The sequence below is a fragment of the Emys orbicularis genome, chromosome 5 (genome assembly GCF_028017835.1).
Source record: "Emys orbicularis isolate rEmyOrb1 chromosome 5, rEmyOrb1.hap1, whole genome shotgun sequence".
In the NCBI taxonomy this organism is placed as follows: Eukaryota; Metazoa; Chordata; order Testudines; family Emydidae; genus Emys; species Emys orbicularis.
In genome coordinates, this window is record NC_088687.1 from 146,010,663 (window position 1) to 146,032,692 (window position 22,030).

Consider the following 22,030-nt stretch of genomic DNA (forward strand, 5'->3'; position numbering starts at 1 on the left):
AAAGAACTTGGTACCCGTCTTCTTGTCTCTCCGTGCCTCCTTGGTGTAATTAGATAAGCTCCGGGGAGAACGGGCCCTATTTGGCCAACACTATGGTTCCATAGGTTACATTCCCTTTATATATTTGGGGCAGGTAAGTTCCAACAGAAACAAACCCCTTATGTTCTTTTAGCAAATTTGACTAAATTGTCCATAGTCAAATGATTTCAATCAGACAGTCTCTTTGCCTGGCTTATTTACAGACATTCCTTTGGAAAAGGGCCCATTTTCCCTTCAGAATGGCAGCAAAGAAACCAAGAATTCTCTTCCTATAACACTTTTCCTTTTTAACATTTTACGTTCAACTGCTTAACTCTGCAGAGGCTGGAGGGAATTAACTTCTCGCTCTTTTTTTCTTAAATCACTCGTTTATCTCCCAAATGACCCCTTCATTAGCTCAGATATCACCATTCCAAGTATTGTCCCCGGGATCTGAATCCCCAGGCCTGGACTTACTCCTCCCCTTACTCCTGTTAATATGCCCCTCAGGGCTCCCAACCTGTTTTCCAATCTCTGTATCTGTTGCCTGCCTGCTTGTTTGGGCCCGATCCTGCTTTCCTCACTGAACCGCCCCTTCCCCTGGGCACAGGCTTTGTCCCACTACCCATTTAGCAAGGAGGGTGGGCTCCTCCACTAGCCCCCACCCCTCCTGGTCCCTTTCCTCTTCGTAATCACCCCCCGGGGTGCTCTCCTTGTGGTTGGGGGTGCCGTACATACGACCTTCTCCGCCTTCACCCGCTGTAATGGCTGCCACCAGCTGAGGGGCAAAGCCCAACTTCTGTCTCAAGCTCTCAATTAGTGATTGGCCACAACTAGGATTTGGAGGCGCTCTGCCCTGCTCCAAGGTTAATTAGTATTTTTTTTTTTACGATGCCTTGGAGCACATGATTCTCTTTTTCAATTCCCTCGGAGGCTTCAGCCTGATCTGCCAGGGCTTGTTCACCTGCACATCTACCAATGTGATCTATGCCATCATGTGCCAGCAATGCCCCTCTGCCATGTACATTGGCCAAACCGGACAGTCCCTCCGCAAAAGAATAAATGGACACAAATCTGACATCAGGAATCACAACACTCAAAAACCAGTCGGTGAACACTTCAACCTCCCTGGTCACTCAATAACAGACTTTAAAGTGGCAATTCTTCAACAGAAAAACTTCAAAAACAGACTCCAGCGTGAAACTTCAGAACTGGAATTAATTTGCAAACTGGACACCATCAGATTAGGCCTGAATAAAGACTGGGGGTGGTTTGGTCATTACAAAACCTAATTTTACCATACTAATTTCCCCCTACCGTTACTCACACCTTCTTGTCAACTGTTTGAAATGGGCCACCCTCATTACCACTACAAAAATGATTTTTTTCCTCCTCTGGTATTCTACTGTTAACTGAATTGTCTCATTAGACTGACCCCCCCACTTGGTAAGGCAACTCCCATCTTTTCATGTACTATGTACAAATATACCTGCTACTGTATTTTCCACTCCATGCATCTGATGAAGTGGATTCTAGCCCACGAAAGCTTATGTCCAAATAAATTGGTTAGTCTCTAAGGTGCCACAAGGACTCCTCGTTGTTTTTGCTGATACAGACGAACACGGCTACCCCTCTGAAACCTTTCTTTCTCTTTCTGCATTTCCAGAGTGCCTCTTTTACTATTTCTAGCTGGCTCTGTGTATTCATAGCCAGTACCTCCCAATTGTCTGCTCCCTTTTCCGTTTGGTTTAGCTTTTCCTGTAGAGATGCCTTTTCCTCTTTACAGGAAGCTAAGCGGAGGTAACAATCATTACATGCCTCCCCCAACAACCACATTGCTGCTGCATCTCTTTTGGCAGCACTAGAGGGTTTGTATATGAGGAGATACTGAGCCAATCCATCCTCTAAGTCTGAAATGGTGCAGACGTTAGCTAGGGCTTGTTCAGTCCAAGGACTGGGCCCAAATTTTTGAAGGATTTGCTTAAAAGGGGTGATCTCATGAACAAAAGGTGAGGTTGGGGCTCCCTCTAGTTCTATCCCCCCTGCAGGCGAGAGCTTACCCTGCCTTCTCTTGAATATATTTTTAAAAGCTTGTTCAAACTTTCCCATCACACCTGACCCAGGTCAGCGAGTGACACTGCCTAGGTTCTGGGAAACTTTCTCGTCACCCCTGACACAGTTCAGCGAGTGACACCACCTGGATTCTGAAATCGTAGCTGAATAATATTTACCTCTGCCGATATATATCCTTCAAGGCCAGGAGGTTGAATTTACCCCGTCTATATATATATATCCTTCAAGACCTAGGGGATGGACAAACTCCTATATCCTTCAGAGTTTGTCTGGTTGGCAAGATTGAAGAGACAAGCTCTCTAGAGCTGGTGGTGTGTGCACCAATTTTCACAATAACCAAGACATATGGCAATATTCCCCCTTTCGTAATTCTCCACAAAATGTTATAGCAAGAAAATAAAAACCAGCAGGAGTTTATTCAGGGGATAAGGCAATATGCCGCATTTATTGTGAATACAGAAAGAATCAGAGTAAGCAGTCAGTTATAGCTATAACATTCCATTCAGTTTCACATTCATTCACACACACAGGTTCTGCAAGGTTATCATCGTTACCAGCCTTAGAGTTGCTCGTGCCAAGCCACTGGCCAGGTGGCCTGGACATGAGGATGGAGCCGGGCCTTGTCAGATGCGCATCCGATGCTCCTGGAAGTTGGTTTGCAGAATTAGACCCCAAATCCTCAGTCTTCAGGGTTGGTTCATAGGGATCCATCCTCATGGATTTGCCTCGTCATGCTGTTTTCACGTTTGAAGTGATAGTCAATCGTGCAGATGGCACAGCAATGACGGAATGTTTATCTTGTTCTTCGGTTCTTTGGCCCTCAGGGTCATCGGCTATCTCGTCCGCTGGATTCTTCAGCCAAACGGTCGTCTTTTAAGGCTGGCACCTCAATTTTAATCTTTCATTCCTCATTCAGTCACACATCCAATCACACTCACACTCCAACCTATATCCTGCCACAGCTGCATTTTGTCACCTACCCATCCTTTAACACAACCATTCTAAAATCAGTGGGACATGGCAGACTTCAATAAGTCTATTCATCCCACTTGTTACATCTAAAAGGTAACAGACAAGGTAAGCATGCAAGCCGGGGGGTGGAGGGTTCACAAATCTTATTCTGGAGTTCAGGAAAACAAAGTTGTACCAGCCATAAAAGACAGCTGTTATCTTGTTACTTTTAGAACAAACTCTTTGTCTCTGGATGTTTTTCTACAATTAGCACAGACCTTGCAAACTGGCAGGCCTGTTTCAATTAGCACAACCTCAGCAGGTTGAGAAAGCAGGCTGAGAGACATATTTCTTTCTAATGGTCAGGCCAAATCTGGGGTCTGTTCTGGAATCATTGTTTCTTACATTTTCCACAACATAAATGTATTAATTATTACTTTTAATCCAACATAGGAATGACCAGTACAACCCTGCTCACCGGTATATTTCACTCTCTGCATACTGTAACTAAATCTGGTCCCCGAGCGAGAATTAATATAAGGGAGAATTGATTCAGAACAATATTTAAATTAGTTGGTTAACACCAGTGATTCAAGATACCAAGTTCTTCACAAGCAACCAGTTCAGAAACAGTTTGTTACAGTTTAAAGACCTTTTTTTCTTGGACACAACAGTAACCATCCTCTGCTACCAAATGTTGGCACCAGGGGGCTACTACCCCTGAAATGGATCTTTATTGGCTCCCAATGGAGCAGATTACTGTCATGCCGATGAAAAAGGGCCACAGTAATTGTCTTGCATACTCCGCAGTTTATTCGAGAAGGAATTACGCAAGTGGTAAAGGGTTACATCAAGCACATAACTCCTATGTTAGACATTCAAGAACTATACGTTAAGAGCGATACATTCCTCTTAGCGAGTCTCTCTATCACAAACATACACAAACAGGCCCCGTACTAGCCACACACAGTTCCTGCTTGGCAAACAGAGAAGATGGCTACCAATTCTATGGACGGCTTCTTCTCGCTGGGTCTGGTCTCCTCAGCTCTCTGGTCTGATCCCCTCGAGACCAGGCCTTGGCTGCCTGGAAGCCCCTCTGGTCACAGTCCTACTCGAGCCCACGGAGCAGAGTTTTGGCTACTCTGTCTAGCACAGGGGTAGGCAAACTTTTTGGCCCAATGGCCACATTGAGGTTGCAAAACTGTCTGGAGGGCCAGGTAGGGAAGGCTGTGCCTCCACAAACAGCCTGGCCCCTACCCCCTATCTGCCCCTCCCACTTCCTGCCCATCCAACCCCCCTGCTCCTTGTCCCCTGACCGTCCCCTCCCATGACCCCCGCCCCTAACCCTCCCCCCAGAACCCCACCCTATCCAACCCCCCCATATCCCTGTCCCCTGACTGCCCCAACCCCTATCCACCCCCCCCCGCCCCCTGACAGGCCCCCCGGGACTCCCACACCAATCCAACCCCCTCCTGTTCCCCGTCCCCTGACCGCCCCCCCCCGAACCTCCGCCCCATCCAACCACCCCCAACTCCCTGTCCCTGCCTGCCCTCCGGGACCCCCTGCCCCTTATCCAACCCCTCGCCTCCGACCCCCTTACCATGCCGTTCAGAGCAGCATGTCTGGCAGCCATGCTGCCCGGCTGGAGCCAGCCGCGCCACCCAAAGCGCTGCCTGCGCGGTGGGGTGACTGTGGGGGAGGAGGGACAGCGGGGGAAGGGGGGGCTAGCCTCCCCGGCTAGGAGCTCAAGGTCCCAGCAGGACTGTCCCGCGGGCCGTAGTTTGCCCACTTCTGGTCTAGCAGTTTCTTCAAGCGTCAATTAAGGAATCCCCTCTCTCTCCAGTAATTTACTTTGCTTGATTCTTATACTCTTTTTTCCTCAAAGGAGTCAGATGTCTCAAAAGCATGCCCAGTAGGCATGTGGTTATTAATTTTGGCTGATTAGTATTTTGGAAGGGGCTGGGGGTGGGGCCCGAACAAAGACCACTCCACGTTGACTCACTCATCAATCATTCACTCTGGCTCTCTGCGTGGTGTCCTTGCTGTAGGGTCACTATAACCAGGTCGGCCGGTGCTCCATGCTGGAACTTTATACATGTGATATTTACTTTTGCACAGGCCCATCTTTGCCGGCCAATAGGTTCAATATCGATCGCACACACAGGCTTTGCCCGTCCTTTATCAAATCTGCTTCTGCGTAAAGGGGCCCTGCTCCCAGGATCCTCTGCAGCTCTTCAGCCGTGTTTAAGTCATGTCAAGTTGTGCTCACACCATTCCTTCAGCACGGCCACACCAATCTGGCACCATCCCAACCTAGACCAGGCCCTCGTGCAGGCCAGGCCGAGGTGCTGTCCCCATGGTTATCTATTGTTCTCTGTGCTGACTGAACTAGCCCTGAAACCCGCCTCGCCCCAGGTGACGAGTCACTTCAGCAGCTTTGCAACCTAATAGTCTCCACTTGACATAACTCATAAACTATTTCCTGTACAAACATCTCACAAGGCCCATGACAATCCGCTAGTTCCTAGCGCTTGGCAGAGACCACACATGACCCCCTTCAGGATAATACTGAGACACTGGTTGGATGCAGGGGCAGTACACCTGCCAGGCACGTCTGGGCACTTGTGGACTCATAGACTTTGCAGCCAGAAGGGACCATCATGATCTTGTCTGACCTCACGCACATCACAGGCCACAGCACTGCACCCCCCCACTCCTGTAACAGACCCCTGACCTCTGGCTGAGTCACTGACGTCCTCAAATCATGAGTTAAAGACTTTGGGTTACTGAGAATCCACCATTTACACTAGTTTAAACCTGCAAGTGACCCGTGCCCCATGCTGCAAAGGAAGGCGAAATACCTCCCTGGTCTCTGTTAAACTGACCCAGAGGAAAATTCCTTCTTGACCCCAAATATGATGGTCAGTTGGACCCTGAGCATTTCAGCAAGACCCACCAGCCAGACCTCTGGGAAAGAATTATCTCTAGTAACACAGACCCCTCCCCATCTCGTGTCCCATCGCCGGCCATTGGAGATATTTGCTGCTGGCAGTCGCAGATCGGCTACATGCCATTGTAGGCAGTCTCCTCAAACCACCCCCTCCATAAACTTCTCAAGCTCTGTCTTGACGCCAGTTACATTTTTTGCCCCCGCTGCTGCCCTGGGAAGTGGGTGTGTCTGGGTATTCCCTCTTGCCCAGACTACCATTGACACTCATCTGAGCAGTTTGCCGGGCTTTGCAACTGGAATGCTTGAAATTCAATTCTGAACCCGTTTCTTCCCATCACTCTTGCTTGGGTCAATCTAGGAGGCGAGAAAGCTCTCCATGGTCATCCAAACCCTCCTGGCCATGCCTGGCGGATCTCAGTTCCTGTGGGGGGTCTTGTTGCATCAGCCGGCCGTTCAGGAGGGAATAGCTGAGGAAATCCCTGAGGTGTGAATTGATTTGTCGTGGCCAGACTGGCACTGCAGAAAGCGTGTGTAAGCAGAGTCAGGATGAGCTCTACCCTGACATCTGGTGGTGAATTGTGGCGGGTTGTGGAAAAGAACTCCAGGGGCTGATCTTGTTTGCATAGGCACACCCACCTTACCTAGCCTGAGCCCACGGCAGCCCAAGTGGTCACTTTGACTGCTGCGGGATCCCCAGTTTCTCTGTTATTGGGGCAGGAAGAATAAAGTGTTGTTACCCTGATTATGTGAATCAAGGGCAGTAGAACTGTACTTGGCATTTTATGATGTAGGGACTCACCATCAACTAAGTAGCACTTGCTAGACAAGGGACATGGGTTACAAAACCCAGTGGATGGAGAGAGGCTGGGGACAGGTATTTGTACCTCATGGTATGGGTCCCTTTTGAGGGCCTGATACACTAATTGTGCTTCCTCTCTCTACTGTAGAATATCAGAGCTAATCTTGATTCTATTAGGAGTCTAGATACAGGCTGCTGAGCTGAATTCATCTTGGGCCAATGGTGCAGCAGCACTGGGGCTCCCCTACTACAAGCTGAATTCACTAAAGAGCTGAAATCACTGAGTGCCGTGTTAAGGGGGTGGGGGGGCTGAAGCTATATGACTGAGCAGCTGGCAGAGCGGTGCAGTTGGTGGAGCAGAGCGGCTCACGGGACGGCTGATGGAGCGGAGCAGCTGGCGGAGCGGCACAGTTGGCGGGGCAGCTGGCGGAGCAGAGCAGCTGGCGGAGTGGCTTGCGGTGAAGGCTGCAGCAGAACCCCAAGGAGAGGCGGGTGTGACGAACTGGGACTGTTCTTACTGTGATCTGTAAGTGCTGACAGGGGAGTGTGGCTGGGATGGTCTGCGTTGGGGGATGGGAGAATGACTGAAGGGAAATACCTGAGCCTGTAACATGAGAACCCAGGAGGGGGCTGGGGCGAGGTGACACCTTTGCCCGGGGAACTGAACAAAGGCTGTGGGAGGGGTCGCTGAAGGCAGAGTCTGGGAAGCTGGCTGGTGAGGTGGCTGGCAGGCAGGGAGGGCTCTGACCTCTGGAGGGGGGCTGGGGTGCCCGAGGACCCCAAGATGGACCTAACTGAGGGGTATCCTGTTGTCTGTGCCTGCAAGACCTGTCTCAGACTGTATTCCCGTCGTCTAAATAAACCTTCTGCTTTACTGGCTGGCTGAGAGTCATGGTGAATCGCAGGAAGCCGAGGGTGCAGGGCCCTGAGTTCCCCCATACTCCGTGACAACTGGTGGCAGCGGAGGGATCTACTGCACCCCGTGGACGGCGCTTCCTGCAGTAAGTGACTGGGGAGAAGTAAAGCGAAGGGGGATTGACGGGGACCCAGCGTGCTGAGGAGTCAGAGAGAGACGGTTATCACCCCTGGGAGTGTGTGACCAGCGAGGACTTTTGCAGTAACAGGGTCCCCCGAGGGATCGCAGCGAGTGGTCCCAGGGGCGGAGGAGTCTGCAGCTCGACCCTAGCAGAGAGGTGGTGACCTCGAGAAGGGCTGGCACACTAGGGGTCTCCCTGGAGACTGTGGGGAGCGGTGAGCACACAGGCCTGTGAGTGGCCAGCAGGAAGATGTATGCCAAGCGGCTTAAGAGCGACCTGGTGGAGCTGTGCAAGCAGAGGGGGGTGCGCATTGGGAAGCTCACCAAAGAACAGCTCATTGCCCAGCTGGAGAAGGGAGATCGCGCGAATGAACTGATCCCTGTCTCTGAGGGAAGCAGCCGGGCAGATGCAGCGCAGGCCCCAGTGTCTGTCCCATCTGGGAGTGGTCAGCCGGCTGCTGAGGGCTTCCAGAGACCCCTCCTTCCTACGCCTAGGGGAAGGGTGGGGAGGAGCCCAGCAAATACCGAGGGCGCAGTGACCCCCCCGGCCAGCAGGGGATCCTCCCGGCCACGCGCGCCATCCGTGGAGCGGAATGGGCTGGAATGGGAGATAGAGCTAAAACTGAGAGAGCTGGAGGATCGTGAACACCAGAGACAGCATGAAGAGAAACTGAGGCAGCATGAACGGGAGGAGAATGAGAGACAGAGGCATCATGAACTGGAGCTGGCGAGGCTGAGGGGCCGCGAGCCCCCGGCTGCGGTGAGTGAGGGGGGACCCAGGACTGCACGGAACTTTGATAAGTGCATCCTGGCCCCACGCAAGGAGGGGGAGGACATGGATGACTTCCTGGATGCCTTTGAGACGGCCTGCGAGCTGCACCAGGTTCATCCTGCAGACAGACTCCGGGTTCTCACCCCCTTACTGGACCCCAAAGCCGTGGCCTTGTACCGCCAACTGGAAGAGGCGGAAAAAGGGGACTATGAACTATTCAAAAAGGCCCTGTTACATGAGTTTGGGCTGACTTCTGAGATGTACCGGGAAAGGTTCCGGAGTCAGGATAAAACCCCGGAGATCTCATATCTGCAACTAGCCGTCCGCATGGAAGGATACGCCAGCAAGTGGGCTGCTGGGGCCCAGACAAAGGAGGACCTGGTTAAACTGCTGGTACTGGAGCAACTGTATGAGCGGTGCCCATCCGACCTGAGGCTGTGGTTGGTGGACAAAAAGCCAGAGAACCCGCGACATGCAGGCCGGCTGGCCGATGAGTTTGTAAAGAGCCGGTCAGGGGCTGGCAGGGAGGAGTCCCAAAGGAACAGTCCCACCACAACGCAGAGCGAGAGTCACCATGGGCCATCCCAGCGGGAAAATACGGAGAAACCCCACCAAAGGGGAAGATCCAGCGTCAGGTCCATCCAACCCACTCGAGGGGACCCCTGGGACATGGTCTGCTATCACTGTGACCAAAGAGGTCACATACGGGCCCAGTGCCCCAGGCTCAGGGACAGACTGAGCAGACCAAACCCACAGAGGGTTGACTGGGTAGAGACCCAGCCGGGCGAGAGGCAGCACTCCCAGGGAAGGGGGGCTGGCAGAGTACCACCTGCTAAGGAGGGAGGAGAGCTCCAGGCCTGCTCCTCTGCGGGGCGGGATGCTCCAGACTCAGGGTTTTTGGTTTATACGGTGGGCGCGGGGCGGTCCCTCCGGAAAGAGTACCTCGTTCCCCTGGAGGTGGATGGGAGGAAGGTCGATGGATACTGGGATACGGGCGCAGAGGTGACGCTGGCCCGGCCCGAGGTGGTGGCCGCAGATCAGGTGCTGCCCAACACCTACCTGACCCTGACGGGGGTGGGCGGGACACCAGTCAAAGTGCCCGTGGCGAGGGTACACCTAAATTATAAATTAATGGAGATATCCTATCTCCTAGAACTGGAAGGGACCTTGAAAGGTCATCGAGTCCAGCCCCCTGCCTTCACTAGCAGGACCAAGTACTGATTTTGCCTCAGGTCCCTAAGTGGCCCCCTCAAGGATTGAACTCACAACCCTGGGTTTAGCAGGCCAATGCTCAAACCACTGAGCTATCCCTCCCCCCCACCTGAAGTGGGGGGCCAAGGAGGGCCCCAAGGATGTGGGGGTACACCCGTATTTGCCCACTGAGGTGTTGATGGGGGGGGACCTGGAGGACTGGTCAAGCAACCCACCAAGTGCACTGGTTGTGACCCGCAGTCAGAGCCGGCGAGGGGCACTGCGCCCTGGCCTTGGGGAGGGTGCCTTGCCCGAGGCGCAGGACCCTAACCTGGTGGGGAGGGAACGCCCAGGGACACGGCTCAGGGAGGCTGCGGCTTCAGACCCAGCCGGCAAGAGAGAGCAGGTGGCCATCCCTGTCCCAGCTGCTGAGTTCCAGGCCGAGGTGCAAAAAGATCCCTCCTTACGGAAGATAAGGGACCTGGCCGACCTCGGTGCGGTACAGACCATGGGGAGAGGTGGCCGGAAAAGGTTCCTGTGGGAGAAGGGGTTCCTGTACCGAGAATGGGCTCCCCCAGGGAAAATGGAGTCAGGGGGGTTCAGGAGGCAGCTGGTGGTACCCCAGAAGTATCGCCGCCAGCTGCTGTGCCGGGCCCATGACATTCCCCTCTCAGGGCACCAGGAAACCTGGCGTACCCAGCAGAGGCTGCTACGGAGCTTTTACTGGCCTGGGGTCTTTGTTACTGTCCGGCAGTACTGCCGATCCTGTGACCCCTGTCAGAGGGGGAGGAAGGCCCGGGGCAAGGGGAAAACGGCTTTAGGACCCTTGCCCAGCATAGAGGAGCCTTTGCAGAGGGTGGCCAAGGTTAAAAGGGGGGCTCTGAACCAAGAGAGCCCGAAGCACAGACCTCCAGACTGGAACGCTGGGAGAAGACCACAGCCCAGTTGGAACCCCAGGGGTATTGGGGTGGAAAAAGGGCATAGGCCGCATAACCCTTCCCACATGCGAACTGCAAATGCCCTCGAGCACCCCCGACCTAAGGGGGGGCGTGAAACTGGAGGGGCCTGGTGTAATTCTCACCCAGGAATGGGAGGGATGCTGGGGCATCCATGGGAACGGGGGTAGGTTCGAACTTCCCCGGGTCACTGGCTGAAGTGACCCCGCTCAGTTCGGTCTCGAAGGGGGGAGATGTGACGAACTGGGACTGTTCTTACTGTGATCTGTAAGTGCTGACAGGGGAGTGTGGCTGGGATGGTCTGCGTTGGGGGATGGGAGAATGACTGAAGGGAAATACCTGAGCCTGTAACATGAGAACCCAGGAGGGGGCTGGGGCGAGGTGACACCTTTGCCCGGGAAACTGAACAAAGGCGGTGGGAGGGGTCGCTGAAGGCAGAGTCTGGGGAAGCTGGCTGGTGAGGTGGCTGGCAGGCAGGGAGGGCTCTGACCTCTGGAGGGGGGCTGGGATGCCCGAGGACCCCAAGATGGACCTAACTGAGGGGTATCCTGTTGTCTGTGCCTGCAAGACCTGTCTCGGACTGTATTCCCGTCGTCTAAATAAACCTTCTGCTTTACTGGCTGGCTGAGAGTCATGGTGAATCGCAGGAAGCCGGGGGTGCAGGGCCCTGAGTTCCCCCATACTCCGTGACAGCGGGGCAGTCAGCCTTGGACCACGTAAGGTGCCCCTTAACCCCCCTGGGGGGGGCATTTCCACCCAGGCTGGGAGGTAAAACTCTGCAGATAAACTTTTGAACTCTGGGGCTGCACCGACCAGGGACAGAGACTTTGGGTTGTTGGACTTTTGGGTGATTTTGGGGTTGCTGGACTCAAGAGACTTTTGGGGTGTTGGATTTTTGGGACTTTGGGTGATTTTTTGGGTTGTTGGACTTAAGACCCTGAGGGGAAAAGGCTACTGCCAAACTTACTTGGGGGTGGGTCTTTTGCTCATAGTTTGTGGTATGAATCCTGTTTGTGGTGTTTCCCCAACATGATGCTGCATTGTTTCCCTCCTTTATTCAAAGGATTCTGCTACACTCAGACTCCGTGCTTGCGAGAGGGGAAGTATTGCCTCTTAGAGGCGCCCATGGGGGTGGTATGTAATTGTCCCAGGTCACTGGGTGGGGGCTCGAGCCGGTTTTGCATTGCGTTATTGAAACGGAACCCCTAGATACAGAACCCGGCCCTTCTTGCTGCCAACTCAGACGGGCAGAAGGGTTACACGTGGTAGAGAGGCCTGTCCTGCCCCAGGCTGAGCTCAGGCTGCCCTCGTCCTCCCACCCCAGCAGGCCTGGTTCTGAATCACGTGCTCCCACCACGGGATCCTGCGTTCATCCCCTCTGCCTGGGACGGTGGGCTGAGGCTGGCATGGGGCAGGCTGAGCCCCAAAGCCCCAGAGGGCCACCTCACCTGGGACACGCAGCTTAGTCTGGAATTGTCCATTATGGGTTTTTATCCCTTCCCCGCAGGGCCGGCTTTAGCAAGAGCGGGGCCCAATTCCTGGGAGTGGGACTTGCGGCAAGCCCCGCCCCCAGGAATCGAGCCGCACTCTGGCCGGGGTCGCCTGGCTTGGGTCCGGCCCGGAGCCGCTCGGCGGCCGGAGCCGAGGCGAGCCGCGGGGGCTGGAGCCGCGCTGCAGTGGCCGGGCCGGGCCGGGCTGGAGCCGCGCCGCGCTGCGGTGGCCGAGCCGGGCTGAACCCGAGCCGAGCCGCGGGGGCCGGACTGGGCTGGACCCGAGCCGAGCCGCGGGGGCCGGGCCGGATCCGAGCCGAGCCGAGCCGCGGGGGCCGGGCCGGATCCGAGCCGCACCGCGTGGGCCGGGCCGGACCCGAGGAATCGAGCCGATTGTCCGGGAATCGCCCTGGGGGGAAGGACCAGGGTCTGTGCAGGGCCGGCTTTAGCAAGAGCGGGGGTATCCCACCGCCGGCCAAAAGCGATCAGCAGACAGCTGTGCTCAGAAGTGAGTACCTAGGCAGCACTCGTGGGTTTGTTGGTGTCATTAGGCATAACCCTAGGTAACTCGGGAGCGTGGAAGACCACGAGTGTCGATGAAGCACAGCTGTCTGCTGATCGCTTTTGGCCGGCGGTGGGATACAAATCACTTTCGTACTGAGCGCAGGGGGCATGGGCGGCCTGTCATGGAGCCGGTTCTGTGTTGTATGGTTAAGAGGGGCCCCTGGCTATTGAACCTGACCCTTCTTACTGCCGACTCCGCCTGGCAAAAGAGTCACACACTGAAGGGCTGGGACTGGCTGGTGTCAGAGTCAGGAGGCCAGGCCAGATGGACGCCTGCCAGGGAAGGGCTGGGGGTCCGTGGCTCCCCTACGGGGGTGGATTGTCCGGGAATCGCCCTGGGGGGAAGAGCTGGGGGTCTGTGGCTCCCCTACGGGGGTGGATTGTCCGGGAATCGCCCTGGGGGGAAGAGCTGGGGGTCTGTGGCTCCCCGACGGGGGTGGATTGTCCGGGAATCGCCCTGGGGGGAAGAGCTGGGGGTCTGTGGCTCCCCGACGGGGGTGGATTGTCCGGGAATCGCCCTGGGGGGAAGAGCTGGGGGTCTGTGGCTCCCCGACGGGGGTGGATTGTCCGGGAATCGCCCTGGGGGGAAGGACCAGGGTCTGTGCAGGGCCGGCTTTAGCAAGAGCGGGGCCCGATTCCTGGGGGCGGGGCTTGCTGCAAGCCCCGCCCCCAGGAATCGAGCCGCGCTCTGGCCGGGGTTGCCGGGCTTGGGTCCGACCGGGAGCCGCGCCGCGGGGGCCGGACCCGAGCCGAGCCGAGCCGATCTGGGCCTGCGTGCTCGGCGAGAACGGGCGGTGCCTCCCCGGAGCCCTTCTCGCGCCCCCACCACCCCAGCTTCCCTGGTGCTGCCGGCCGCCCCTGCTCCTTTTCAGACTTCGCGGGAAACAGGGGAGGGGGCGGAGCGTTCAGGGGAGGGGAGGAGGGGAAGTGAGCTGGGGGCGGGGTGGAGAGCTGCAGCGCGGGGCCGGCCCTGGGTCCGTGGCTCCCCGACGGGGGTGGATTGTCGGGAATTGCCCCGGGGGAAGGGCCGGGGGTCCGTGGCTCCCCGACGGGGGTGGATTGTCGGGAATTGCCCCGGGGGGAAGGGCCGGGGGTCCGTGGCTCCCCGACGGGGGTGGATTGTCGGGAATTGCCCCGGGGGGAAGGGCCGGGGGTCCGTGGCTCCCCGACGGGGGTGGATTGTCGGGAATTGCCCCGGGGGGAAGGGCCGGGGGTCCGTGGCTCCCCGACGGGGGTGGATTGTCGGGAATTGCCCCGGGGGAAGGGCCGGGGGTCCGTGGCTCCCCGACGGGGGTGGATTGTCGGGAATTGCCCCGGGGGAAGGGCCGGGGGTCCGTGGCTCCCCGACGGGGGTGGATTGTCGGGAATTGCCCCGGGGGAAGGGCCGGGGGTCTCTGGCTCCCCGACGGGGGTGGATTGTCGGGAATTGCCCCGGGGGAAGGGCCGGGGTCCGTGGCTCCCCGACGGGGGTGGATTGTCGGGAATTGCCCCGGGGGGAAGGGCCGGGGGTCTGTGGCTCCCCGACGGGGGTGAGTTGGTTGGGAATTGCCCCGGGGGAAGGGCCGGGGGTCCGTGGCTCCCCGACGGGGGTGGATTGTCGGGAATTGCCCCGGGGGAAGGGCCGGGGGTCTGTGGCTCCCCGACGGGGGTGGATTGTCGGGAATTGCCCCGGGGGAAGGGCCGAGGTCCGTGGCTCCCCGACGGGGGTGAGTTGGTTGGGAATTGCCCCGGGGGAAGGGCCGGGGCTCTGTGGCTCCCCGACGGGGGTGGATTGTCGGGAATCACCCCGGGGGGAAGGGCCGGGGGTCTGTGGCTCCCCGACAGAGGCAGGGGGGTTGACCAGCCAGAACTCCAGCCCAGAGGGAAGCCGCGGGCCCCTCGCGGTGGGAGGCTGGTGGGCCAGGCATTGCAGCCAGGCTGTGTGTGCTCCGAGCCTGCCCTTTCCCCTCCCGGCCTGGCGGCCGACATTCCTCTCGGCTCTTGCCAGAGGCAGCCAGGAGTGTGGGACAGACGTTTCAGACCCTGACGAGCTGGAAGTGCAGCGTGGGGTGTGGCGGGCGGGTGGGCGGGCGGACTCCCTGCCCCTGAGGCCAGCCTCCCTGGGGACTGACCACACTCCTCGTCCCGGAGGAGCTGAGGTTTGCAGCCTGCTATGGAGCTCTCCTGCTTCGGCAGCCACCTGGGCTGGGCTGCGTGTGTGCTGGTGCTGGCCCTGCTCCTCCGAGCCAGGAGAAAGGGCGCCTGGCTCCCCCGCATGTCTCCCACTGACCTGACGGGCAAGACAGCCATTGTCACTGGAGCCAACTGCGGTGAGTCTGGCCCCAGCCCCCTGGGTGGGTGCAGCCGGGGGCTGGCTAGCGCTCCGTGCTGTTGGCTAGGCGCAGCTGGAGGCACCAGCCTCTCCCCCATCCCTCTCCCCCGGCACACCCTGTCGGCAGTGGCAGTAGCTGGGCTGCAGGGAGTGGAGCTGGGCAGGGAGAGGGGAAGAAGGGGGCTGGGGGTCCCCCGTCTGGCGGCTCCCGAGCCCTGCTCGCTAGGGCCTGTGGGGAGGGGGAGACCGGACAGAAACACGCCCCGCCCGGGGGAGTGGGCCGTGGTGCCCTCTCATGGCTGGGCTCCCAGAGAGGAAAAGGGACCCACCACTGCTGCCAGGCAGGGAGCGGGTTTTACAGCGTTACTAAGGGCCGGATTCATGCAGCAATGATGGGTGAGGTGAACGGAGGGATCCAGCTTGCGGGGGGATCAGTCGCTTAAAAGAGAAATGTAAATAAACAGTGCAGGGAGGGCATGCGTGTGGCTGCGTGTGCATGCAGGTGGGTGTGTGGGTATGCGCGTGCATGCATGTGAATGTACAGGTGCATGCCGGGGCTGCTTCTGCCTCCGGCCCCACAAGGCCCTGCATGCCTGAGCGCAGCCTGGGAGGACTTTCTCTCCCGGCAGGTGGAGGTTCAGAGGAAGGAGGGCGCAGTGGGGCTGGTGATGGGGCCGGGGGGGACTGAGCACAGGAGGGGAGCGCAGCTGGTTCGGACTGTGGCATTGGCAGGGGGGAAGGGCTGGACGGCTCACACAGGGCGGAGGGGGCTGGACGGCTCACACAGGGCGGGGGGGAGGGCTAGACGGCTCACAGGGCTGGGGGGGAGGGCTGGACGGCTCACACAGGGCTGGGGGGGGGGCTGGACGGCTCACACAGGGCGGGGGGGAAGGGCTGGACGGCTCACAGAGGGCTGGGGGGGAAGGGCTGGACGGCTCACAGATGGTGGGGGGGGGAAGGGCTGGACGGCTCACACAGGGCGGGGGGGAAGGGCTGGACGGCTCACACAGGGCGGGGGGGAAGCGCTGGATGGCTCACAGAGGGCTGGGGGGAGCTGGACGGCTCACACAGGGCGGGGGGGAAGCGCTGGATGGCTCACAGAGGGCTGGGGGGGGGCTGGACGGCTCACACAGGGCGCGGGGGGGGGGAGGGCTGGATGGCTCACACAGGGCGGGGGGGGCCTCTCCCTTAGCTGACTGTTCAAATCCTCTGTAATCCTCAATTTCCCCTGCTCTGTAATCCTCAATTTCCCCTGCTCCTCTCCAGCCTGACGCAGCCCCAGAGCCCCAATGCCACCAGGAGGGAAGCCATTTGCTGATCATTCCCCCAACACCAATGTGTTAATACCCCACACACACACACTCCTTTGCTCTCCTCCCCTTCCTTCCCCTCTGCAATGGCTTTCCCTGCGGTTAATGACTGCCTTGTCAAGGGCACGGCCTAGCCCGGCAGTACCTGCTCAGGGCTCTGAACTCCACCGGGAAGGGGGGAGAATGGCTGTTAGCGACGCTCCAGCCACACCGCCAAGGCCCCGAGCGTACGGGACGGGGCCCTGCTCTAACTGCAGCCAGGCTCTAAGCCAGGCCGGTGCTAAGCCCCAGGGGCATGTGCTGATTGGGCTGACGAGGCTGCTCGGGGTTTAGCTTAAACCTGTTAGGCCCAAAAATATGGAGTATAGAATGGCACTCATTTTGGAGCAACCTTTTGCGCCTCCGAATGGTGTAATTTTCCTGACCAAAAGTGCAGTATGCACGGGGAGCAACACTTTCTATACGAAGGACATAGATTGATCGAGCATTATGTTGTTAATTGCACGCTGGAATACAGTCTACCAAATCACACTATGTGTTTATGTTCTACTAATGCCTCCGCGACTAAGTTTTCCCTCCTCCCTTCCTGGACAGGATGGTACATGACAAACATTAATGCCTTGTCCAAGGCGTTTCCCACCTTTTTTGGGGTATACTGGGTATGTGGTCACAAGGCATACTTAGCTCTCCCTTCTTCATGGAGTGGGTCCTGTTATTTGGCCTGGTTAGAACCACCTGTAGTGTATCGAGCTCATCTCCCACGGGGAAAAATCAGGAACGTAAGGGGGGCTGAGGAAGACGTTAAAGAATCTCGCCCCCTCACTTGGCGAGCTCTAAATGACTGGACAGGTGCTTGTGCAGGATTTGTCTTCGCTTGCGGGGGAGCCACTTGGCGAATAGGAGAAGGGGTAATGAGGCTCCAAGGGGTTTTGGAGGTAATGGCAAACACCACCGCCGATGCCTTGGTTGATTTGGCAGCTGAACAGCGAAAACTAAGGCAGATGGTCCTCCAAAACTGCCTGTCATTAGATATATTACTAGCCTGTCAGGGAGGAACATGTGCGTTGATTGGGCAGGAATGCTGTGTGTATGTCCCAGACGTTTATAATGCCACTTGGGAAAGAGCGAACCACCTCATACAAGTAGCAAAGGACCATGGAGGGGAGCGGGTTGAATCCTGGTGGAGTAACCTGTTCAATTGGATTCCAAACATAGGTGGTTGGCTCCATAATGTACTCCGAAGCGCCCTTGTAATTATATGTGGCCTGCTAGCTTTGTATGTTATGGTAAAGGTTGGATGTTGGATGGGCACCAAGCTGTGTTCCGTCCAAAAGTAATCAACTCCAAGCTCACCACTCATAGCAGCTAGTTGTCCCAGGAGTCCCTCCAAGGCACTCCAGGGACAAAGGGGGGATTGTTAGGCCCAAAAATATGGAGTATAGAACATTGTTTGGCCAGCTTAGCCAAAGTTAGGCTAACAGTAGTTGCTGGGCCATTCCTGTCTCTCTGTGAAACCTGAGGACATGCTTGTTTGAGCTGCAGAGAATGAGATGGGGGGGGGGGGGGGGCGCATTCTTGTATCAGAAGTGCTAGGAACAGTTTGTTTGGACATATGGAGACTTGCAGTCTCTACTCCCTGTTTCTGTTCTTCATCTGTTCTTAACTCCCTCCTTTCTCCTAGTTTCTGGTGTGGGGATTGCCACGGGCACGCAGGGGCGAAAGAAAATGCAGGCCTGGTATTCACCAGGCTGCACGTGGCAATAGACTATATTGGTAAGGGATGCAAGGAGAGTATGGGTCACGCTGCAAACTGCAGACACACACACAACTAAAATTAATCAATTTAAAGTTTTATTGGGGATAATTACAAGGGGTAAGGGAGCAGCGTTTGATTAGCTAATAGAGTTAATGAAACTTAAAACACACAATGACTAAAATATCTACTAACAATATTTATAAACAAAGATGCAGCGATTAGTAATAACTGATACTTACAAATACAAACCAACGCATAATGACCGGCAAACGTAGAAACTCTGTTTGAAACACGTGAGCTGAGAGAGAGGCTTCGAGGTGATCAGGCTCGGTTACGGGTGTACACAGGATACACAGGATTCGTTTTTCTTTCTCCTCTCCCTGCCTGCACATGGCAGGCAGCCCATAAAGTACCAACTATGACATCATAGAAGTGTCATAGGGGACGGGGCCCAAAACCTGTTTGTGTTCGTTTCTGATTGGCACAAGCAAAGTTTACACCAAGTAGGGGAGCAGGTGCCTCAAAGTCTGGCTTCGCCCCCAAAAGGTGAGGAAATGCATATTGCTTTAGAATGCTTGCAACACTGAATGACAAAAGAAGAGGCCAGGGCAATACCGGTATGGGCAAGTTTTACAGGATGCAGACAGGAACTCATCTCAACATGGTGCATGACAGCAAAGCTGATAAGAAGTTGCTGAGGCATCACGAATTGTTTGTAGTGCCAAAGAAAATAGATATGCATGACTATTAGAAGCTTTCTAACTCATAAAGGGGGGGTTGGGTCAGGGCCGGCTCCAGGCACCAGCTTAACAAGCAGGTGCTTGGGGCGGCCAAGGGAGAGGGGCGGCACCTGCGGCAATTCGGGGGCGGCAGGTCCCTCACTCCCTCTAGGAGCGAAGGACCTGCCGCTGAACTGCCACCGCTGATCGCGGCTTTTTTTTTCCCCCCCCAATTGCCGCTGGCGATCGCGATCGTGGCTTTTTTGTTTTGGTTTGGTTTGGTTTTGTGTTTGTGTTTGTTTTCTTGCTTGGGGCGGCAGAAATGCTGGAGCCGGCCCTGGGTTGGGTTGTTTTAAGTATGACGCGACGGAACTGTCTATATAACCTTACTAGTCATTGTAATCGGGGCTGGTTCTCTTTGGAGACGGGCCGCTCTCTATTGTTGTGTGCACTCTTCAATAAAGAGCTTGTGTTTGGACCTTGCTGGTGTTGCCTGTCTCTCTGCGGTCAGACAACGAACCGTGCCGTCTGGGTTCGAGTCCCCGACAAATTTCTTCCCAGTTGACTGAAGTGAGCCCCAGAAACCTGCTCTCTGCCTGGAACAGGGACGCCCCACAGGGATTGCACCGGCTGCCTGGGCATCTGGACTGACGAACAGCAGTGTCCCCTCAGCTCTCTGGCCTGGGCGGCTTTCACACTCCTGGTCTGCTCACACCCAGCCACCAGCGTGTGAGTTACTCCCCGTTATGGTGTCCGCAGCCGCAGCCAGCCACTCGTACAGTACGCTGCAGAGCGACCCCCCAGGCCCAGACGTCCCCGGCAGTGTGTGTCTGGTACTGCCCAGTGCCCTCCTGCACAGCACCAGCTCCTAGACACTCCATCATTTCATCATGGAAAATGATACGCACCCACCCTGTTGTCCCAAATGGAGCTTCCCAAACACTTCCGTTCAAACACACTGGTTTAGCTAAAACACGTTTATTAGCTACACGAGGATAGATTTACAAGAATACAAGTAAAGAGACATAAAAGTCTGAATTGGTTATGTGATGGGGCATCTGCCCCACACTGGCAGAGAAGGGGTTAACAGAGCACTAGGGTGGCTGCGTAGAAAGCAGCCAATAGGAGAGGGGCTGTGAGGACCAGCCAGTCAGGGTCCAGCTGGTCTATATAAAAGGGAGCTGCAGGGCAGAGCAGGGTCAGTTGCTGCTGGGAGCCTGGGGTGTAAGGACGTTGTCCCTGGAGGGCAGAGAACGGTAAAGCCCCTTGGCCAGAGCAGGTGAGGCGGGAGCAGAGACAGAGTGCTGGTGTGCAGACTGCGGACATGGGTGTCAGCCTCGAGCTAATCCCCAGCACGGCCAGGAGGAGGCCCCGGTCTGGCAGTGCGGTCTGCCCCATGTGACAGATTACAAGGAAAATAAAAGGGAAATGCAGCTAATGCCTAACGTCACAAACGAGAGTGAATTCCAGCATGTTCAGCACATATTACAGCAGGTCTTTGTGCAGCCAGGATCCCTCCCCCCCGTCCGATGCTGCTGCTGTTGGTCTTCAGGTATCATGGGTGCTGTGGGAAGAGAGACAGGGAGGAATGATTGGGGGCCGTCTGCCCTTCCTTCTCCTAGTTCTTTCCCTTCTTTGAGAAGCATCTCCAGCTGAGGTGACAGTCTGTGTGGATGGGAACCCCCAGCTGTTTCTTTTTAAAATGTAGATTTTTGTTGCCTGTGTCCCTTTTCCTACCAGTGAATAGCTCTTTAGCAGGCGATGGTCCATTTGGCCGGTTTACACCTGGCTGAGGTGTCAGCTTGTCTTGTCTCTGAGGAACTGGTTTAGCTGCTCCCCAGACTTGGAACATGTTTTAGGGTAGTTCTACCCGTAAACCGCTGCACTGACACAACTGCGCCACTGTCCTGCTGTAATGAAGATGCTCTGAGCTGCCGGGAGAGAGCTCTCCTGTTGGCTTAGGCGTTGCCTACACGGCACAGGTTTGTGGACAAAAGCCCGCTTTGGCCAACAAAGCCGTGGAGGTGTATACGCTACAATGCTCCTCCCGCCGACAAACCTCTTCTGCCTTGCTGACAAAACAAAACCACCTTGCCAAGAGGCGTGGAGCTTTTTGCAGCACAGTCAGATCGACAAAGCATCAGTGTAGACATTGTGTTCATTACATCGCCGTAACTGGCCTCCAGGAGGTATCCCACAATTCCCACCGTGACCGCTCTGCTCACCATTTTGAACTCCGCTGCCCTGCATCCAGGTACATAGGCAGGTGCCCCTCCCCTTTCAGACCCCCGGGAAGTTTGAACGTGCTCAGCAGGCCCGCTGGGGGGCAAAGGGGGCTATTGTCCAGGGGCCTGGGCGACCAGCTCGGCGGCCGTGTGGCGATGCCGGGCTGGGGCCCGGCTCCAGCCCACCGTGCACAATGCGCAGCGACAGCCCAGTGACTCTTCCGCCCTGGGGCCCGGCATTGCTGTCGGCGGGTCTGCTGTCAGCATGGACAGCTCCTGCCACGGGCTGTGCTGACTCCCTGGCGGTGGAGGGTTCCAGAGGGGGGGGACTGTGGGAGAGTTTAGCTCCAGGAGCTAGGAGTGCTATAGCTGGGGTAGCAACTACCCTGGGCTGTTTCTATCCTTCCTCTTGTAACTCGCCTACTAATGCCTCAAGCACCAAGAGCCCCCCATCAGCAAGACCAGCAGAGCAGGGGTGAAGCCCGCAGACCAAGCCACTAGCAGCTGCGGTGAGTTACCAACAATGAGGATCAGTTTAAATGTCCGTGACAAGGGCGGTTTTCAAACCCCGGGAACCAGCTCCTCGGCTGGTGTGATCCAGCGCAGCTTACTGGGGACAGCAGAGCACTGTGCTGGTTTACCTAGCTCAGGATCCGGCCCTGAGCTTTGAAATTCCTTTTCCGGCTTTTCCCCCAAATCTTCCCAGCAAAATACTCCACTGGGCTGAGGATGAGGGATGTGATGCAATCTCCAGTGGGTGCGGGGAGTTGTATTGGAGGAAGATGAAGGGGGGAACAAACATTGAGCTTATAATGGGAAGCGACCTTCACCCCTAGCCCAGTGGCGTAGCCAGGTTCTAAGAGGAGGGGGAGCAAACATAAAAAAGGCGCCCCCCTTGGCTCCTCCTCT

General features: G+C 56.5%; 1 protein-coding gene across 1 annotated transcript in view; it reads left to right on the plus strand.

Annotated features, from left to right (window-relative positions):
- The first annotated feature begins 14,952 nt into the window (after nucleotides 1–14,952).
- Nucleotides 14,953–22,030, plus strand: part of LOC135879583 (retinol dehydrogenase 13-like) — a 60,054-nt gene continuing 52,976 nt past the window's right edge. Inside the window, exon 1 of the mRNA XM_065405623.1 lies at nucleotides 14,953–15,109. Within this exon, the coding sequence (XP_065261695.1) occupies nucleotides 14,953–15,109 (157 nt within the window). The remainder of the gene's footprint in view (nucleotides 15,110–22,030) is intronic.